This window comes from Anomaloglossus baeobatrachus, chromosome 2 (assembly GCF_048569485.1).
Source record: "Anomaloglossus baeobatrachus isolate aAnoBae1 chromosome 2, aAnoBae1.hap1, whole genome shotgun sequence".
NCBI lineage: Eukaryota > Metazoa > Chordata > Amphibia > Anura > Aromobatidae > Anomaloglossus > Anomaloglossus baeobatrachus.
In genome coordinates, this window is record NC_134354.1 from 648,317,290 (window position 1) to 648,339,008 (window position 21,719).

At 44.1% G+C, this 21,719-nt stretch overlaps 1 protein-coding gene across 1 annotated transcript; it reads left to right on the forward strand.

Annotated features, from left to right (window-relative positions):
• The first annotated feature begins 14,273 nt into the window (after nucleotides 1–14,273).
• On the forward strand, nucleotides 14,274–21,518 carry PMEL (premelanosome protein). The gene is made up of 12 exons (XM_075336993.1): nucleotides 14,274–14,399; nucleotides 16,081–16,212; nucleotides 16,565–16,711; nucleotides 16,798–16,938; nucleotides 17,012–17,173; nucleotides 17,742–18,119; nucleotides 18,319–18,813; nucleotides 19,135–19,287; nucleotides 19,913–20,006; nucleotides 20,392–20,594; nucleotides 20,849–20,936; nucleotides 21,144–21,518. The coding sequence occupies exons 1-12, from the start codon at nucleotides 14,336–14,338 to the stop codon at nucleotides 21,289–21,291; spliced, it is 2,205 nt and encodes a 734-aa protein (XP_075193108.1). The 5' UTR covers nucleotides 14,274–14,335; the 3' UTR covers nucleotides 21,292–21,518.
• The last annotated feature ends 201 nt before the right edge of the window (nucleotides 21,519–21,719 follow it).

The window sequence follows — 21,719 nt, forward strand, 5'->3', positions numbered from 1 at the left end:
AGCTGTGGCGGTAGCTGTATTTCCTTTTGCTAGTTGGACGGTTGCCTTCAATCGGGTCTTGGCTGTTAGTGACCGGAACCCCAGGGGTTTCCTGACGGATTTGACCTATTTAACGGCGACTCCAAGCCTGGTCGGGGTCCGCAGGCCCTGACGGTTTGTGCTGGCTTCACTTCGCTCCCCGGTTCGGTACCGGCAGGCCACCGACCGTCCCCGGTCCTACAGTTCCGCGTTGATCTGCCTCTCTTGCAGACGGCCACCACCGTCTGCCAACCTTGCTCTGGGTGCCCGGGCCACGTACCCGGACACGGTCAGTTTGCTCCTCTATTACCACTTTACTCCTCACTCTTCCACTTCCCTAACTGATCTGCTTTCCTTTTCCCGCCTCCAGGACTCTGAACTCCTCAGTGGGTGGGGCCAACCACCTGGCTCCACCCCACCTGGTGTGGACATCAGCCCCTGGAGGGAGGCAACAAGGATTTTCTGTCTGGCTGATGTGCCTATCTCGGGGTGGGGGTGCATGTTGTAGTACCTGTGACGACCTGGCTAGTCCAGGGCGCCACATTTGTGGTCAGAATTGTAATAAAGACCCCCATCTAGGGAAGTATGTGTGTGCAGGGAGGGGGGCAGCATATCTGCCATTGTTTGACAGCATGTAATAAAGATCATTGAGGTTTTTATTACAAATATAGTCCTGCCTCTTGACAGAGTCCCTTTAAGAACAATCTAAATTTTCTGTTAGGCGATTTAAATTCCATATAGTGTAATTCTGGCTTTACAGCAGTTTGTTTGCGGATTGCTTGAGGTCTATAGCACAATTGCAGCATCCAAACAAATATACTTCACATTCACTTCATAGTAGGTGGGCCTGTCTGCTCAAATGCCAGGGCTGATTTTCAGTCCCAGTCCGGCCCTGATGTCGGGCACATCATTCTGTATGGAGGACTAGGTGGGGCCTGTTATTCTGTATAGAGAATTATGTGAGGCACATTATTCTATTTTGAGGACTATGTGGTGCACATAGAAGTCTATAGAGAAATAAAAAGCATCAAAACCACACAGTTCAGCAGCGTCTAGACCACTTATATCAAACTCTGGCCCACGGGCCAAATCTGGCTCGCAGGCTGATTTTATTTGGCCTGCAATGCTAGACGCCCATTATTATTTATGGAGTTCTATGTGGGGCACATTATTCGGTATGGATGATTTTGTGAGGCCCATTATTCTGTATAGAGGACTATGTAGGGCCCATTATTCTGTATGAAGGACTACGTGAGGCTCATTATTCTGTATGAAGGACTATGTGGGGCCCATTATTCTGTATGGAGGACTATGTGGGGCATATTATTCTGTATGGAGGACTATGTGGGGTCCATTATACTGTATGTAGGACTATGTGGGGCACATTATTCTGTATGGAGGACTATGTGGGGCCCATTATTCTGTATGGAATACTATGTGGGGCACATTATTCTGTATGGAGGACTATGTGGGGCCCATTATACTGTATGGAGGACTATGCAGAGCACATTATTCTGTGTGGAGGACCATGTTAGGCCCATTATTCTGTATGGAGGACTATGTGAGGCTCATTATTCTGTATGAAGCACTATGTCGGACACATCATTCTGTATGGAGGACTATGTGGGGCCCATTATTCTGTATGAAGGACTACGTGAGGCTCATTATTCTGTATGAAGGACTATGTGGGGCCCATTATTCTGTATGGAGGACTATGTGGGGCACATTATTCTGTATGGAGGACTATGTGGGGCCCATTATTCTGTATGGAATACTATGTGGGGCACATTATTCTGTATGGAGGACTATGTGGGGCCCATTATACTGTATGGAGGACTATGCAGAGCACATTATTCTGTGTGGAGGACCATGTTAGGCCCATTATTCTGTGTGGAGGACTATGTGAGGCTCATTATTCTGTATGAAGCACTATGTTGGACACATCATTCTGTATGGAGGACTAGGTGGGGCTCATTATTCTGTATGAAGGACTATGTGGGGCCCATTATTCTGTATGGAGGACTATGTGGGGCACATTATTCTGTATGGAGGACTATGTGGGGTCCATTATACTGTATGGAGGACTATGTGGGGCACATTATTCTGTATGGAGGACTATGTGGTGCCCATTATTTTTTATGGAATACTATGTGGGGCACATTATTCTGTATGGAGGACTATGCAGAGCACATTATTCTGTGTGGAGGACCATGTTAGGCCCATTATTCTGTGTGGAGGACTATGTGAGGCTCATTATTCTGTATGAAGCACTATGTTGGACACATCATTCTGTATGGAGGACTAGGTGGGGCCTGTTATTCTGTATAGAGAATTATGTGAGGCACATTATTCTATTTTGAAGACTATGTGGGGCACATAGAAGTCTATAGAGAAATAAAAAGCATCAAAACTACACAGTTCAGCAGCGTCTAGACCACTTATATCAAACTCTGGCCCACGAGCCAAATCTGGCTTGCAGGCTGATTTTATTTGGCCTGCAATGCTAGACCTCCATTATTATTTATGGAGTTCTATGTGGGGCACATTATTCGGTATGGATGATTATGTGAGGCCCATTATTCTGTATGGCAGACTATGTGGGGCACATTACTCTGTAGGGAGGTCTATGTGGGGCCCATTATACTGTATGGAGGACTATGTGGGGCACATTATTCTGTATGAACTAATATGGGGCCCAGTATTTTGTATGGAGGACTACGTTGCACCCATTATTCTGTATGGAGGACTATGTGGGGCACATTATTCTGTATTGAGTAATATGGGGCCCAGCATTCTGTATGGAGGACTATGTGGGGCCCCCCTACTAGGTTGGCCCATGACTTTGTCCAAGTTTTTAACTTTGGCCGTCTGTGTATTTCAGTTTGACATCCCTAGTCCAGATGCACTGAGGGCAGAATTTTAATGAAATCCCATCCGTTGTGCTTGTACATTTAGGCTATGTGCGCACGTTGCGTACTGGCCCTGCAGAAATTTCTGCAGCGATTTGAACAGCACACGTTCGCTTCAAATCGCTGCAGAAAGAGTCCGTAGTGAAAAAAAAAAGCCGACTCCATGCGCTCTGACTGCAGCCCCTCCCATAGACAGAGCAGGGACTGCAGGCAGAGCGCATGAAAATACGCAACGTGCGCACATAGCCTAAGATCGTGTTTATACAGTTAGCTCCAGAAATATTTGGACAGTGACACAATTTTCGCGAGTTGGGCTCTGCATGCCACCACATTGGATTTGAAATGAAACCTCTACAACAGAATTCAAGTGCAGATTGTAATGTTTAATTTGAAGGTTTGAACAAAAATATCTGATAGAAATTGTAGGAATTGTACACATTTCTTTACAAACACTCCACATTTTAGGAGGTCAAAAGTAATTGGACAAATAAACCAAACCCAAACAAAATATTTTTATTTTCAATATTTTGTTGCGAATCCTTTGGAGGCAATCACTGTCTTAAGTCTGGAACCCATGGACATCACCAAACGCTGAGTTTCCTCCTTCTTAATGCTTTGCCAGGCCTTTACAGCCGCAGCCTTCAGGTCTTGCTTGTTTGTGGGTCTTTCCGTCTTAAGTCTGGATTTGAGCAAGTGAAATGCATGCTCAATTGGGTTAAGATCTGGTGATTGACTTGGCCATTGCAGAATGTTCCACTTTTTTGCACTCATGAACTCCTGGGTAGCTTTGGCTGTATGCTTGGGGTCATTGTCCATCTGTACTATGAAGTGCCGTCCGATCAACTTTGCGGCATTTGGCTGAATCTGGGCTGAAAGTATATCCCGGTACACTTCAGAATTCATCCGGCTACTCTTGTCTGCTGTTATGTCATCAATAAACACAAGTGACCCAGTGCCATTGAAAGCCATGCATGCTCATGCCATCACGTTGCCTCCACCATGTTTTACAGAGGATGTGGTGTGCCTTGGATCATGTGCCGTTCCCTTTCTTCTCCAAACTTTTTTCTTCCCATCATTCTGGTACAGGTTGATTTTTGTCTCATCTGTCCATAGAATACTTTTCCAGAACTGAGCTGGCTTCATGAGGTGTTTTTCAGCAAATTTAACTCTGGCCTGTCTATTTTTGGAATTGATGAATGGTTTGCATCTAGATGTGAACCCTTTGTATTTACTTTCATGGAGTCTTCTCTTTACTGTTGACTTAGAGACAGATACACCTACTTCACTGAGAGTGTTCTGGACTTCAGTTGATGTTGTGAACGGGTTCTTCTTCACCAAAGAAAGTATGCGGCGATCATCCACCACTGTTGTCATCCGTGGACGCCCAGGCCTTTTTGAGTTCCCAAGCTCACCAGTCAATTCCTTTTTTCTCAGAATGTACCCGACTGTTGCTATTTTTCTACTCCAAGCATGTCTGCTATCTCTCTGATGGATTTTTTCTTTTTTTTCAGCCTCAGGATGTTCTGCTTCACCTCAATTGAGAGTTCCTTAGACCGCATGTTGTCTGGTCACAGCAACAGCTTCCAAATGCAAAACCACACAAAGCTTTTCTGTACTATAAAAAACATTTTTTAAAAATACCATGGTTTCACATCTGCACTAAAAGCATCAAACAAGGGGGAAAAGGTACACAAAATGCAGCCAAAATGCATTAATTAGGCAAAATTGTTATTGCGTATTTTGGTGCGGACTCCTGCAGAAAACAAAAAATACAGTATTTATGCATTATGTGAACACGGCCTTAGGCTATGTGCGCACTTTGCGTCGAGGTAGTTGCAGTTCTAAACGCATCCTCTGGCAGAAATTGCTTTTGCCAAAGTTGCTTTTGAGCACAGAAACGCGATAAATACGCCTGCGTTTTTACCGCGTTTTAGCCGCGTTTTTATCGCTTTTTACATGCTTTTCCATTGCTTAAAGACAGATGCGTTTTGAACATAAAGACACTACTAAATAAAGTTTAAACAGTGAAACACTATGAAGAAAGGGGAAAAAAAGAAAACAAATATAACTAATTAATTCATAACGAAAATAGTTATATTTATTATAATTATAGTGGTTTTATACTATTTATCGCTAACATAACAATAAATTAATATTTTTCATTAATTTAATTGTCAGACTATGTGTGTGTAAAGAGACATATATATCATTCCATTATTATGATGTCAGAAACGCATGCGTTTATGTAGTCCAAAACGCATTCTTTCTGCAGCTAAAAAGCATGTAAAACGGTCTAATTTTGATGTTGCTTTTTACAACTTCTCATTGACTTCAATGTTATCAAAACGCAGCCCAAATGGCAAAAACAATTGACATGCTGCTTCTTTGAACGCAGAGTTTTTGCCCAAAATTATGCAAATTAAACGCTGCGTTTGGAAACGCAAAGTGCGGACAAGAAATCCACATTTTCCATAGACTTTGCTTAAAAATCAAAACACATGCATTTTGGCATGAAAACGCTGCAGTTCAAAACGCTGCTGAAACGCAGGTAAAAACGCAAAGTTCGGACACAGCCTTACTGACACAAAAAAAGATGTGTGAGTGCAATGAGATTTTTTATTGGATTGTATTTATTCGCAGATGTGAGCTAACCCTAAAACAGAGGCTATAGGTAGCAAATGGTGTAAAATTTTTATGAAAGCCAATTATACAAATTATTTTTAGCCCCAATTGCATGCATAAAGATAAAAATGTGCTCCCAAAGGTGGACAACCCCTTTTACAATAACATGTCAATTACACCTCACGTGTATATAAATAAAACGTAATAAAAATATAAAAACAGTAACCAAATTCCAATGTTTCGTCAATTTGACTATTAAAAAAATTACAAAAACCACATAAAAACGCATAAAAAGGTGCCAAAGAGAAAGTGGTTAACAAGTGACAGCTAGAATGTGAAGCTCATATGAGCAATGTGACGACCACTGGAACGGAAAAAATAGTAGCATCCTAAGGTCAAGTTCCCACAACTCCCAGACTTCTATTGGCCGTTGTCATCCGTGCTGATGCTAAAAAATGCACATCCCCGTGTGGATCACTCAGACACGTGTGTGGTTCACCCAGACACATGTGTGGTTCACCCAGACACACGGTCCATGTGAAAAGACAGGGGTGTGAAAATGAACACAGATTTTAATGAGTATGCATGTGAACGTGTCTCCATTACATGTGAAAACGGACACCACATGTACCGGAGACACAGACATGGGAAGGGGGCCTTAGACATGTCTCTGAGGCCTGCGACACACTTCCGTGCCGCTGGCACGTGTTTGTCATTTTTTACACATACCGGCGGCACGGAGACACGTTAAGCAATGCTACCCTATTGTAGCAGGCACACACACGTTAAAAAACACGGAACGTGTGTCCGTGTGCGTTTGTACGTGTGTGCGTTTTTCAAAGCGCTGACATGTCAGTGTTTTCTCCCGCAGCACGGGTGTCACACGGCCAGCACCCGTACCACACGGGTGTAGTGTGGATGTGGTCCCGTGTGACACGCGCTGGAGAAAACACACGTGTCAGTGAAAAAAACCCCAAAACATTAACTCACCTTCTCCAGCCCTCCTGCCTCTGCCACTGCTGCCTCTTGCTGCCGACCGCCGCTCATTATTCTCATTTAATATTCACTTCACTGCCTGGCAGCAGCAGCAGCAGCGGGGAGACGGGAGGACCGGAGACTGAGGATCAGCACCACGGACAGCAGCGCGGACAGCAGGAAGGACCACGTGAGTATGTAAATTACTAGTTCTACGTGTTCTATCGCGGATAGCACACGTAGAACACACGTGGCCCGCACGTACCAGAGACACGTACTTACCTGCACGCAACACGCAGGGGAAATACGTTTCTCTCGGCACGTGCGTGATTTTCACGTTAGTGTGGCAGAAGCCTTAAACTGACTTATCTTTGTTCGGTCCATGCACAAGAAAATACAATTGGTGTAGATTTTAGCTACAATTGATGCTGTTTTCTGGCGTGTATAAGGCTTTGTGCCCACAGGAAAAAATACCCGCGAACTTTGCTGCAGAAAATCTGCGGATATTCTAGATTTTCTAGATAAATCCGCAAGTTTGCGCAAGTACAGATGGGACGCCCTGGACTAGTCAGGTCATCCCAGGTAGTCCCGCACACACACACACACACACCCCCTTAGTAAGGTGACAGCAGCCAAACTACAAACCTTTGTCACCACCCTCCGGGTTTGATGTTCACACCAGGGGGTGGAGCCAGGTGGTTGGCTCCGCCCACCGAGGAGTTCACAGGCCGGGAAAACAGTTAGTTAGAGTTTAGTCTTGACAGTGGAGTGAAGTGGAGTCAAGTTCAAGGGCAGACCTGTGCTCAGGCCTGCCAAAGTCTACACCAGGTGTCTGGGTTGGAGCCCAGTCACCTTTGGCAAAGAGGCAGACGGTGGTGACCGCCTGCAGGAGCTGGGATTACAGCCGGTGGAACCGTAGGGACCGGGAATGGGCGGAGGCCCTCTGGTCCCGAACCGGGCAACCGATTGGAAACCGGAGCACCAGGAGGGGTACTCAGACCCAGTAGGAGGCCCAGAAACAACTACGCTAAATCAAATCAACTGATTGAGGACTGGACTTTAGGACCTTTCCCACACAAGACCCGATTGAAGACAACAGCCCAACAATTAGGGTAAAGCCACCGCCAAGGCATAGAGACCCAAGGGGCCAGCATCTGCGGGCAAACAGGGATTTCCCGACACACAGTAAGCCGGGGAGTGGACTACCGTTACTTAGGCATAAGAGTCATAACTTTCACACAAGAGAGGTGCAGGAGAAAGGCGGAAACCACCAACCTGTTAAGGGGAAACTGCAGCCGGCTGCGGGGGCACCGTTCACCATCTTGTTTGGTTTACCAGAGACTCCAGCGTATTTTCTCATATTGAGTACAACAGTGCCTTCGGGCCACGCACCGCACCGCACTGACACCCCAGCACGCATCCGTTCCCTCGCCTCAGCACCTCCCTTGGGCCCCCGGGACCATCATCCCCCTACCCACGGAGGGGGTCAACACCAAGCTGCGCAACACCGTCCCCGGGAGCCTAGTCAACGGCAGCGGTGGTGTCCATGCATTCACCACAACCCGTGCGTGGCGTCACGAACTTAAAATACCCTACAAACCACCGCGGCTCCGGCCGTGGGCCTCCCCACCGAAGTCCCTACGTGCAGCGCCAAACCCCTTTTCAGAGCAACGTGACCCCCGGGTCCGTGGAGAGCTTGAGCCACCCACCGACGAGCACAGATCCGAGCGGCTCGGCAGCCGGCCGAGCCCCGGGGCGGTACACAGACACTCCCCATGTTATCCTATGGGATTTGGGGAGTGCTGTTTCTATGCTGTGGATTTTGCAGCTGTGAAAATGCTGCGGATTACCCACAGCCTCAAAGAACTGCATGTCAATTATGCATGCGGATTTTCCTGTGGATTTCCTGCCTTTCGACTATGGAGATGCAGGGGGGGAAATCTGCAGGAATAACGCTCAAATTCTGCACGTTTTCCGCAGGTTTTCTGTACCAATTCCGCTTGAAATATGCATAAATGGATATCTGCGGATTCCGGGGAGCTGCTGCGTGAACCTGCGGAAATACCTGCAGAAAATTCCGCAGGTACATAAGGGTATGTGTCCTCAATGTCTTTTTCAGGGTGATTCCACCTGGAGTCTGTCTGGAAATCCGCCTAAGGGCTCATTCACATGACCGTTCCGTCTGTCCTGGTCAGTTCCTGTTGTTTTGCGGACCCACGGACAGGACCATCTTTTCAATGTCTTTTGTGTAGGATCGGATGACACGGTAGCACTTTCGTGTGCATCCGATCCTACAAAAAAACACATCGGATGCCGTATTTCCGTTCCGTTATTATGGAACATGTCCTATTCTGTTCCGTAATAACGGACCGTGACTCAATACAAGTCAATTGGCCCGCAAAATCACTGGAAGCCGCACGGAAACACTTCCGTGTGACCTCCGTCGGGTGCCCGTGCAGTCTGTGTCCCGTTCCTTGCCAGCCCCACGGCTGTCCGCACTGCAGTGTGTCAGTGTCTGCCTGTACTGCAGTATCAGCAGCTTCTCACACTGCAGTGTGGGCAGCCGTGGGGATGACAAGCACTGCTGTCAGGAGGTTGGATGAGATCATTACCTGCTGTGATGATCTCCTGCACTCCTGACGTCAGCGCTGTCACTGCCTTCTATGCCCGCCGCGTTCTCACGTCAAGTCTCGCGGGCGGCCCGAGACTGTCACTAGCGGTGATGTCACGGGCTCCCGCGATACTGCTGAGAACGCGGCGGGCATAGAAGTCAGTGACAGCGCTGACGTCAGGAGTGCAGGAGATAGTCACAGCAGGTAATGATCTCATCTGACCTCCTGAAAACAGCGCTCTCGTCATCCCCCTGCAGTGACCTTGGCTGACCTAATGATGTTAGCTCAGGTCACTGCACTGCTCTCCCAGCCAATGGGGAACATTCTGTTCTTCATTGACTGGGACAGTGACTATGGTATGGATCGTCGTGGGACCCCCTCATTGTATTACGCCGGACCCGGATTTGATTATTGTTTTCAATAAATTGGTGAAAGAGGGAATGTTTTGGGGAGTGTTTTTTTAAATAAAACTTTTTTTGTTGTCTATTTTTTTTATTACTGACTGGGTGTGATGTTGGGTGACATCATTAACCCCAGGGCTTGATGCCAGGTGACATTACACATCTGGCATCAACCCCATATATTACCCCGTTTGCCCCCGCACCAAGGCAACGGGATGAGTTGGAGCAAAGCACCAGGACTGGCACATCTAATGGATGCGCCACTTCTGGGGCGGCTGTGGCCTGCTATTTTTAGGCTAGGGAGTATCCAATAATGGTGGACCTCCCTAGTCTGAGAATACCAGATCACAGCTGTCCGCTTTACCTTGGCTGGTGATCCAATTTGGGGAGGACCCAACGTTTTTTGTTTTAAATTATTTATTTAATGTAAAATAACAGCGTTGGGTGCCCTCTGCTTTGGATTACCAGCCAAGGTGAAGCTGCCAGCTGTGGTCTGAAGGCTGCAGCCATGTGCTTTACCCTAGCTGGCTACAAAAGATAGGGGGGACCCCACGTCGTTTTTTGTTTTTTTCGGCCAAATATAAGGCTAAGCACCCTTTAATGCCATATGAAAGTCACTAAAGGATGCCAGCTTAGAATATGCAGGGGGGTAGGACATTATATGTCTTTCTCATCTATAATCTATCTATCTATCTACAGTTAGGTCCAGAAATATTTGGACAGTGACACAATTTTGGCGAGTTGGGCTCTGCATGCCACCACATTGGATTTGAAATGAAACCTCTACAACAGAATTCAAGTGCAGATTGTAACGTTTAATTTGAAGGTTTGAACAAAAATATCTGATAGAAATTGTAGGAATTGTACACATTTCTTTACAAACACTCCACATTTTAGGAGGTCAAAAGTAATTGGACAAATAAACCAAACCCAAACAAAATATTTTTATTTTCAATATTTTGTTGCGAATCCTTTGGAGGCAATCACTGCCTTAAGTCTGGAACCCATGGTCATCACCAAACGCTGGGTTTCCTCCTTCTTAATGCTTTGCCAGGCTTGGGGTCATTGTCCATCTGTACTATGAAGCGCCGTCCGATCAACTTTGCGGCATTTGGCTGAATCTGGGCTGAAAGTATATCCCGGTACACTTCAGAATTCATCCGGCTACTCTTGTCTGCTGTTATGTCATCAATAAACACAAGTGACCCAGTGCCATTGAAAGCCATGCATGCCCATGCCATCACGTTGCCTCCACCATGTTTTACAGAGGATGTGGTGTGCCTTGGATCATGTGCCGTTCCCTTTCTTCTCCAAACTTTTTTCTTCCCATCATTCTGGTACAGGTTGATCTTTGTCTCATCTGTCCATAGAATACTTTTCCAGAACTGAGCTGGCTTCATGAGGTGTTTTTCAGCAAATTTAACTCTGGCCTGTCTATTTTTGGAATTGATGAATGGTTTGCATCTAGATGTGAACCCTTTGTATTTACTTTCATGGAGTCTTCTCTTTACTGTTGACTTAGAGACAGATACACCTACTTCACTGAGAGTGTTCTGGACTTCAGTTGATGTTGTGAACGGGTTCTTCTTCACCAAAGAAAGTATGCGGCGATCATCCACCACTGTTGTCATCCGTGGACGCCCAGGCCTTTTTGAGTTCCCAAACTCACCAGTCAATTCCTTTTTTCTCAGAATGTACCCGACTGTTGATTTTGCTACTCCAAGCATGTCGGCTATCTCTCTGATGGATTTTTTCTTTTTTTTCAGCCTCAGGATGTTCTGCTTCACCTCAATTGAGAGTTCCTTAGACCGCATGTTGTCTGGTCACAGCAACAGCTTCCAAATGCAAAACCACACACCTGTAATCAACCCCAGACCTTTTAACTATTTCATTGATTACAGGTTAACGAGGGAGACGCCTTCAGAGTTAATTGCAGCCCTTAGAGTCCCTTGTCCAATTACTTTTGGTCCCTTGAAAAAGAGGAGGCTATGCATTACAGAGCTATGATTCCTAAACCCTTTCTCCGATTTGGATGTGAAAACTCTCATATTGCAGCTGGGAGTGTGCACTTTCAGCCCATATTATATATATAATTGTATTTCTGAACATGTTTTTGTAAACAGCTAAAATAACAAAACTTGTGTCACTGTCCAAATATTTCTGGCCCTGACTGTATCTCTCTATTATTTATTCATTCATTCATTCATTCATTCATTCATCCTTCAATCCCTCTATCTCTCTGTCTCTATATCTATCTATCCATCTCTATATCTACCCATCTATTTATCTTTGTAGCTGCTTCCGTTTTTTGCGGTCCACAAAAAACCCAGAAGGCGCACGGATGACACACGGACCGTATACGGAATGGAATGGATGTTATACGGATGCATCCGTGAAAAAAACTGACCGTTTTTTGCGGACCGCAAAAATGGAACGGTCATGTGAATGTAGCCTAAAAAAAATAGTGCACAACAATATGAAAACAACTTTGCTTAGCACATGTTCCGACTTCTTTCAACCGGGCTTGGAAACCATGGAGTAGTTAGAAGAAGTGACTTGTCCATTTTACGGTCGGCATCCAGTAGAAAGTATGTAGTATAAGTATAGAGTAAAAGACACTGGCGGCAAAATCGACAAACTATGACAGTAGTCGCCTGTACAGCCACTTCAGAAAAAAGGCCACTGTATTTTTTTCACAAGCATTTTTTTTGCCTGGGAATAACCAGCAAGTCTAAAGCGGGCTTTACACGCTACGATATCATTAATGAATTATCGTTGGGGTCACGGTGTTTGTGACGCACATCCGGCGTCATTAACGATATCGCAGTGTGTGACACTTATGAGCGACCTTAAACGATCGCAAAAGCGGTCAAAATCGTTTGCCGCGGAGAGGTCGTCCTGAAACAAAAAATCGTTTTCAGCTTATTAGCGATGTTGTTCCTCGTTCCTGCGGCACCACACATCGCTGTGTGACACCGCAGGAGCGACAAACATCTCCTTACCTGCCTCCACTGGTAATGAGGAAGGAAGGAGGTGGGCAGGATGTTACGTCCCGCTCATCTCCACCCCTCCTCTTCTATTGGACATCTGCCGTGTGACATCGCTGTGACGGCGCACGAACCGCCCCCTTAGAAAGGAGGCGGTTCGCCGGCCATAGCGACGTCGCAGGGCAGGTAAGTGCGTGTGACGGGTGTAAGCAAGGTTGTGTGGCACGGGCAGCGATTTGCCCGTGTCGCACTACCGACGGGGGCTGGTACGCTTGCTAGCGATCTCGCTAGCGAGATCGCAGCGTGTAAAGCCCGCTTAAGGCTATGTGCGCATGCTGTGCATTTACCGCGGATTTTACCTCGGATTTGCCACAGATTTGCTGCAGAAAATGTTTCTAACATTTCTGCAGTCATTCCCCAGCAAAACCTATGGGTATAAAACAATTCTGTGCACACACTGCGTTTTTTTATACCTGCGGATGTACCCGCGGAATTTCCGCTGCGGAATTAATGTGCATGTCACTTCTTTTCCGCAGGTACCTGCAATTTTTGCCATAGATAATGGTAAAAAACGCAGGGACCAACCCGAGGCAAAACAGCAGCAAATCCGCACCAAACCATGGCAAAACCGCAAACAGGTGCGGAATTCTTTCAGAGGGTCCGGTTTTTCCTTAAGAAAAAGTCAATTTCGAATGCGCACATGGCCTAAAAGACGCACTGTGCACATACACTTCTAGTACATTTGTTGTGTAATAGCTGGACAGGCCCCTCTGAATATTCCTCACCCTCTTCTAAGAAAACTGCAATGTTTAGCATAAAAAAGCATAATATTATGATTTTTTTTTTGCAGTATTATAACCTGTGCAAAATTTTGTGACTTTTTGTCAACAGAAAATTTCTCGATATAGATGCGATATAGAGGTGCATTTTGTGCATATAGGGCCCCAGGACGGCATAAGATCTCAATTTGATTAATTGACTCATAGACATGCTTTGTATTTTAATTTTAGTAATTTTTCAAAGATAAAAAGAATGAAGCATAGAGATTATACAGGCAGCTTGTCACAGTTCAGAGGCATCAAAGGATCCCATGACCTCCAATCAGGGCAAATGTCTTTCATTAGCCATCAAGTTAATGAGGTGTAAATGAGCAGGTGAAGGAGGGCTGAGCTTAAGGGGCCTGGATATAACTGGGAATCACATGGTAGATCCTTATGGATCAGTAAGAAGTGAGTGTCTGCAGAGGATCAGGTAATGGTGGGAGCTAAGCTTTTGGTTTGGTAGGTCTGCTGTGGATAAGGTTGTGGCATTTGACCAGTGCTTGTTGAGATGCTGTCTAAAGGACAACTTGTTCCAAATTTTTGTCCGACAGCTGGATTAGCATTTTATTGTAAATATTTATTTCTAATTGTCTTATAAGATGTATGTGTGGCTGGGGTGAAGTCTTGTATACTATGGCCAAGCTCTCACTCCGGTCTTGGCATTTCACGTGGCCACAGTCTGAACTTCATCTGCATCTAAAATCCTAAATGGACAAATTGTGGCTGCAGTTCTTGTAATGGGGCAGATTCTTAAGCTAGCCTTCATATAAGCTTTATGATGGAGATCACATGAAATACCTTGCCTGAGGTCTGTTAACTCTGTGGGCAGGGAGACTTGTGAGATGACTTGGAATGTATTAATCCATGTAAAGTCATAGGGGGAGGTATGATTATGCTAATGACTGCTTGGGTATTTTATAGTAAGTTTCCCAATTTTCCCTCTTCCATTGTGCTGGAGACCTGTCTTGGAGGATCAAGGCAGCAGAAAAGATGAGGGTGATCTGGCAGCTGTCTGTTCTGTGGTTGCTGTGTGCTGGGATAGAGGCACAGAACAGTGAGTATTCACAGGGCTTAATATCCTGGATTTTAATTTTTCCATCCTCCTAACCTTTAAGGACTTAACCTATATAGGAAGGTGTTTGCTACCAGATAAATGTAATGTGCATGAATAAAAGGGGACTCCTTAACCCAATGTAACTCTTCATTGACTGCATAAACCCACCACTACTCCAATAATTCAAGTGAAGGTTTACAAGATTTACAATGCTCTTGATGCATGTTATTTGCTAGTGTATATAAAGGAAAACCAGATTCAGCACCAGCTAGAGATGAAATGGGTATAAAGACCTGTTCCCAAATATAGCAAAAAATGGATGCAGCACTCAATAGGTAAAGTGAATTTGTTACCCATAACGGCAAAGTTACAGTCAATGTGTGCACCTCCTCACTTGATAAAGGTCCACATGGACTGAAGTGTTGCTGTTATAGGTGAATAAGATTTGTGAGCTGAGCTTGTGGTTTTTTTTTTTTTTTCTGGCTGTGTTCACACTACAGCTAAACCCTTCAGGGTCCTGTTGTGTTACAGAAACATGACAGCAGAAAATGGCTGAGGAAGGATTGGTTGTAAAATACCCACCAGTATAGCCATTGTCACCACTGGTAATGATATAGATCAATATTCCCATTATATCTGAGAAGTACAATGTCCTATAGGTACTCTGCCCTAAAGTCAATGCACTTTTGGCTGTCAATGTGCTGTGTACAAATGGCAGAAAGTGTATCTGAAAGGCTCTATGAAGACTGGCCATTTTTATTTATAAAACTTCATTGTCCTTAACTAATGCCCTGGGGAATCATTTTGTTCCAAAAATGTTTTAACATGCAGTGAAAACTAAAAAAAAAAACCTCTTTGGCTGCATATAGGGACCTGTGAAGTGGGGTTTCCAACTTTTGTGCAGGATCACCCTTATATTGGGCACACTGCTTAATGGGCTTGGTTAATTGTAAAGTCTGAAATATGGCAAGTTGTAATAAAGGGGCTGTGGGGGGATGGCTGATCTATGAAATGCCACACCTGACTGAGTTGTACATGGAATGAGGCTCAACTCACTTCATTGGATTTTATTGCAATACCAAACACAGGACATGGTTTGAGGTTGGATTTTAAAATCCTGGACAATGATAAAGTGTATATTTACCTTCAAAGTTTTACTATGTTCAGAATATGGGTTTGTTTGTTTTTTTTCTAAACTTCATAGCAGCAATCTGAGAGATCCCTTTTTGTACAGTGGTGTATTAGGACACGGAGTTTCAGGAAAAAGGTCTTAATCTTTTCTCTTGCCTGTAGTAGAAATGTGTAAACTTTAAGTTTATTGAAAGGAGCTATTGCCCTCTCCTAGCTGGACAAAAACCATACTCTCCTAAAGCCTCAGGTTAGACACCTCAGCTGAGAGTCACATGGCAACTCAATCCTCCCTGGAATCCCACATGTGACCCTCTCTGCCTAGAGCCCCTCAGCACGACTCCACATCACATGCTGACACAAAGGGGCTTTCTAAGCCAAAAAGTCTCCTTAAGAATGTGTGGTCATACGGCAGAGGAACCTCTGCACCAATATCACTGCTTAATCCTCTATCACATGTGACTCTTGAATTCCTTTCAGATATTAAATAAGATGTTAGTGTGTTCAGTACTCTACTAAGCACTATAAACCCCTCCACCCCCCTTCGTTACAGGGTCTCGAAACAGGATCCAGCAGAATGCTTTAGAGGTGCAAAGTAAAAAACGTCTGCCCTTCAAGTCATGGAACAGCCAGATGTACCCCGTCTGGAGAGGAAGTGAAGCCCAGAAGAGAGACTGTTGGAAAGGTCAGAATATGGAGTGGTCTTGGACAGGAATTAACCAATTCTTCTATAAAAATACTCCTCCTACTTTTTTTTTTTTTTTTCATACAGCAAATCATATATAATTTTGTTACTCATCCACCATATATTTAACTGAAAAGGGGGTTAAGAGGATGGTTTACTAAAGGCTGAACTCGCATCAGTTACCATTAAGTCAAAAGGCTGCAAAATGGTGTGGGAAGAAATTAATAAACTTCTACAGGGAAAGCCTGAAATAACACTGCCTTAATGCGTTTACTCTAGAAGTGTTATGTAAAGTATACATACTGCTCATTACACTTGTATACTTGTATGTTTACAATACTCTGCATTACAGGAGGCCAGGTGAACTTTACTATCCAAAATGATGCCCCAACATTGACTGGTGCTAAAGCTACATTCTTCATCCAGCTGAACTTCCCCCACAATCAGACTATATTGCCTAATGGACAGGTTGTGTGGAGCCAAAACTGCACTAACAATAGTAAGTGGCACCTAACATGGTGCAGCAAAAATGCTCTACTGGATTAGTTTTTGGCAGAAACTGCAGTGCTCAATCTTTTTATCCAGGCACCTGGGTGTCGGCAGGTGAACCAGTCTATGCTGATGAGTCTGCAGAAGGTTCCAAATGTACCTTTCCAGATGGCCGTCCTTTCCCACGTGATGCTGAGAAGAAACGCAGTAAATTTGTCTACGTCTGGCAAGCATGGGGTTTGTTTCTTTAAAACATACATTCCTGTTGCTGTTAAAAGTTGGCATGTAAGTGAAGGGTTTTGTTCTCTAGGAAAGTACTGGCAGGTGGTAGATGGTCCTTCTTCCAATCTAACAGTGGAGACAGATGGCGTTCCACTTGGCTCATACACAATGGATGTTGTTGTATACCATTATCGAGGGAGACAGAAATTCATCCCCATTGGCAGTACATCCTCTCAGTTTGCAATCACTGGTAAGAAATGGCTTCTTTGCTTATAGCAACATTTTATACACTATAATTTAAACAATTACTAGAACTTGTTAAAGGGAATCTGTCAGAAGGTGCTATGTAATTTGAAGACAGCATTCTGTAGGGGTTAAAATTAATGTCAGTGAATCTCAAAGCTCTGTGCTATCTACTTGCAATGATGGCACAAAGCCTATAGCTCACACTACAACAGCATGAGCCTGGTCCAACACATTCCCCTAATATAAGCAGCTCACTGTTTATAGACTTTGTACATGGAACCAGGTGTGGTTAGATTTCTCAGCTCTGCTGCATTGCTAAATTGAAGAATTGTCAGGTTACAGGGTGCAACAGTTCTGTGATACGGCATGCAGGTTCTCTGCCTAAATCATGCTGCTTTAAGATAAGGTAGCAAAAACCTACTGAGATCCCCCCCCCCCCCCCCCTTTATTTCTCCTCAAAGTTGCAGTACCTTTATAGTAACTTGCTGATAGTTATCAGATGTGACCACTTTGTAGACTTAACCTAACTTTTCCTGGTTCAGTTTGACAAACCTCTATCTTGTATGTTACAGATCAGATACCGGTCTCTGTCTCCATATCACAAGTACTTGATCTGGACCAGGAGGACAAGCGCTTCATCCAGAACAGAGCAGTGTCCTTCTCTGTAACAGTTCATGACCCGAGCAACTATCTCAAGGAGTCTGACATATCTTTCTCCTGGGATTTTGGAGATGAGAGTGGTACACTTATAACTCGGAACACAGGCGTAACTCATACATTTGTTTCTCCTGGTGTATTTAAAGCTAAAGTTGTTGTTCAGGCTGCCATTCCAATCTCTCCATGTGGCAGTGCTGCTCCTGTGGTGACATCGGCACAAGAGGACGTGACTACAAATCAACCAGCAGAACCCACAACTGGAGCAGCTACAACAAATGGTGAACAACTGACTGGTATGTCCTGTCTGCTTATTACAATAGTCAAGAGCTGCCATCTTGTAAAGTACTTGGGTTTATCTTTGCCATACTTTAGAGGGGTGAGCTTAAACTAATTTAAATTCCTTAAATTATCAGTGTGACTTGATTCCTAATATTTAGCCCAAGGTGAGTAACTTTATATGTAGCACTCAATGCATTTTATTTTTTCCCTTAGTGGTTCCCAGTGGTACAACAGTATTGGTGCCAATTAATTCAACATTATCACTTGATGAAGCGGATGGTCTGTCTCCAACTGAGACTTCCATTAATGATGAGGTGGCTGTAAACTCTGCATCAGTAGAGCCTGGAACTGATCAAGCAACTGTACCAAATGCTATTTTTGAAGCTGAAACTTCACAAGTGGTGGTGATCGATAGTGAGGGTACCGGAACAGAATCTTTGCCTGAAGTTTTGCCAGCTACCCAGGAAGTCCTTCCAAATGCACAAGAAGTGCCAACAGAAGCGGTTTTGATCAATGGTGAGGATACCGGAACAGAAACTTTGCCTGAAATCTTGCCAACTACCCAGGAAGTCGGTGCAAGTAATGCAGAAGCAGTGCCATCAGAAGTGGTTGTAGAAACTGGAACACCACTTTCTGAGGACATTGTGGAAAGTGCTGCACCGAGTGTAGCAACTGGAGAAGGCTTCACTACACAAGCACCAGCTGAAGGTATTACAGTAAAGTTGCATGTGTGGAGCTTTTAGTATTACCATAAAGGCTCATGTTGGCACCACAATGCATGACTCAATGTAACTTATCCATCTTGGTGGTAATGCGATATTCTGAGCTAATGTGCAGTTACAAATGATGCATTACTCACATCTCTACATGACAATGTACCTGACCGACATGTCTGTATCTTTCCACTTTAACAAATGGAATTTGTGATCTGACCATAAGTCAAATATCCTCATGTAACTGGATACAATAAGGTGAATTACCTGACCAGAATTGTAAACTTTATTTTTCTCACTTGCTTTTCTCATTTAGTAACTGATCTAGCTGCATCCAGTGAAGTTGCACAAGTCACAGAAGCTAATGGAGAAGTCCTATTGCTTGCCAAGCGTCAGGCTCCAGAGGGGCCAAATGTTGGGTGCCTTCTGTATAGATATGGAACATTTGCTAGTGACCTGCAAATTGTTTGTAAGTATCTAATGAAATACAAGGATGTAGTTGGAATTCATATGGTATCATAGCAAAAGGAGTCTATACCACCAAATGGCAGATACAGTGGTAAAGGTATGGAGAATGTATCCCAAGGACCCAATGTTGCCTTTTCTAATTATAGCGCTATAATAGCAGTGTTGTATTAATGCCACTATCAATTCCATGGCCTTTTACATGGGAAAGGGGTGTACATAATAGGGACAAGTACATTCATAAACAATATAAGACAGACAGGTACAGGAGGATAGAGGTCCCTGCCTCTGCGAGCTTAGTCTACAAGATTTATATTGTATAAATATTAATTACCGTACTCATATTGTCCCAACTAGGCTCAATCTAATTTCTAATTAGTATGCCTTTGGAGTTTAAGGAAACCTGGATACCTAGAGGAAACCCATACAAGCTCCTAGCAGATGTGGTCCTTGATGGGATTTTAACTAAGTGAGAATTTGAGGGACCCCTCCCATACTGCAGTGCCAACCACTGACCCACTTTTTTGGCCCCCAAAAAGTAGATCAATCAGCCTTTCTACTGCTATACTCATTGAGACCTATGATCTGATCTACTTCCACTAATGTGCTGTCACTCTCTCCTTCTGCAGCTGGTATCGAAAGTGTACAGATTGTGCAAGTGGAGCCAATTGTGGCTGCTGGGCTTGACAATGCTGTGGATCTCATGGTTACATGCCAGGGAAGGTAAGTACTAAAATAACATGTAGTTGTTCAACTTCATCTAAGGCTGAGTTCTGATGAGTGTATAGCACTGATGTGCTATGAACACTGCAAGCCTGAGTTGGGTGTCATTTGCTGTGCTGACTCTCTTGCATGCAAGAATCTGAGCAGATGAGAATAGGTTCTCACTTTCCTGTCTTGGCATACATCAAACTGCACTTAGATGAAATCTATATGCAATCTGATGTCTCGCATGCGCTCAGACTTGTATGGGTGTAATTGAGCAGAGATGCAGTGCAAATCACAGCATTCTACAACTTTGTGGGGTGTCTTATGTTTTTTTTTTTTTATACAATTCTCTAACAATTTGTGCCTGCTGGTCTTCTTGACAATACACTATGTATTGCAGTGTACCAAGAGAAGCTTGTACAATCATTTCTGACCCAAACTGTGAGAATCCACAGCAGACTGTCTGTAACCCAGTTGAGCCCTCTTCTGACTGCCAACTAGTTCTTCGCCAAGTCTTCAATGATAGTGGAGTCTACTGTGTTAACGTATCCTTGACCGATGATGTCAGCTTAGCTGTTGCTAGTGCACAAGTCAGTGTATCAGGTAAGATGGTGTCATTGTGCCAGAGCTAGATCTTGTATTTTATGTTGATTATTGGACTAGCTATACTGTAAGACTTTTGGCCCCATACAGTTGGCTCTGTAATGGAACATTCTTCACTGGAACTAATTTAGGTTTAGATTGTATATATTTTGGTTTAATAAATGCATAATCTAATTAAATGGCTGCCAATTTTGCTTGTAGCTACATTAAGATACATGAAGGGACTGGTATGTAAATTATATAATTATTTACAGGTGCAGCATCATCAGTCAGTGGAATTGCTGTCACTGTTGGTGTACTCATAGTTGCTCTGGCTATAGCTACAGTGGCTTACACATACAGGTGAGGTATCTTTTCCTTCAGGAAAGTATTAACTGGGTAGGGGGCAAATGGTCCATAGGGGGTTACTAACTCCTACCTAGTGTCCAAAAAATGGACATTTGGAGATGTTAAAAATATTGCAAAAGCAGTTTATGGGAACATAACTGCATGTCATAAGCTTATGCCAACTAAACATTGGACTACAAATATGCTTTTTCTTAACTCTAGGCGTTTGAAGACTTACACTCCTCTCAGATCAGAACACTCAGGGAACTGGTTTCCTGATCGTCCATCTCTTCGCCTCTTTATTCAAAATGCCCTTGGACGTTCCTTAAGTGGGGAAAACAGCCCCCTCCTAAATGGTCGGGTGGTGTGATTGCTGGCACACTATCAGTTTCTGACGGCTGTATGAAAAATGGCAGTCTTTTTTGCAGAAGACTTCCTATTAAATGTACAAAAGCAACTCTTGAAACAAATGTCATATGGCTGGGAGGGTTACAATGTAAGGTCCAATGCGTTTAAACTACTATGTAAACTGTCCAAAAATGTTGCTGCAATCTCAATCCTGAAATTCTACCAATTAAATATTTTTTAAAAATAAAACCTAGAAGCGTGGTGTCTCTTTAAAATGCAGCAGTCATCCATGTAACAGGCATGTATTGTAACTGATGCAGCTGTATGTATATGGAAGGGGAAAAGGGAGGACTTTATGCTACGTGCACGAGAACTCTGCCAAACCTCTTGCATGCTTTGCATGACATTAACTTTGTGGGGCCTAATATGAAATATCTTGTGCAAAGCTGG

Bases quoted from the DNA above. Each gene is read 5' to 3' on its own strand.
- PMEL (XM_075336993.1), top strand. From the start codon at position 14,336: ATGAGGGTGATCTGGCAGCTGTCTGTTCTGTGGTTGCTGTGTGCTGGG. The intron at 18,814-19,134 runs GTATTACAGTAA...TTTCTCATTTAG, and splicing joins TACACAAGCACCAGCTGAAG to TAACTGATCTAGCTGCATCC. The intron at 20,007-20,391 runs GTAAGTACTAAA...TATGTATTGCAG, and splicing joins ATGGTTACATGCCAGGGAAG to TGTACCAAGAGAAGCTTGTA.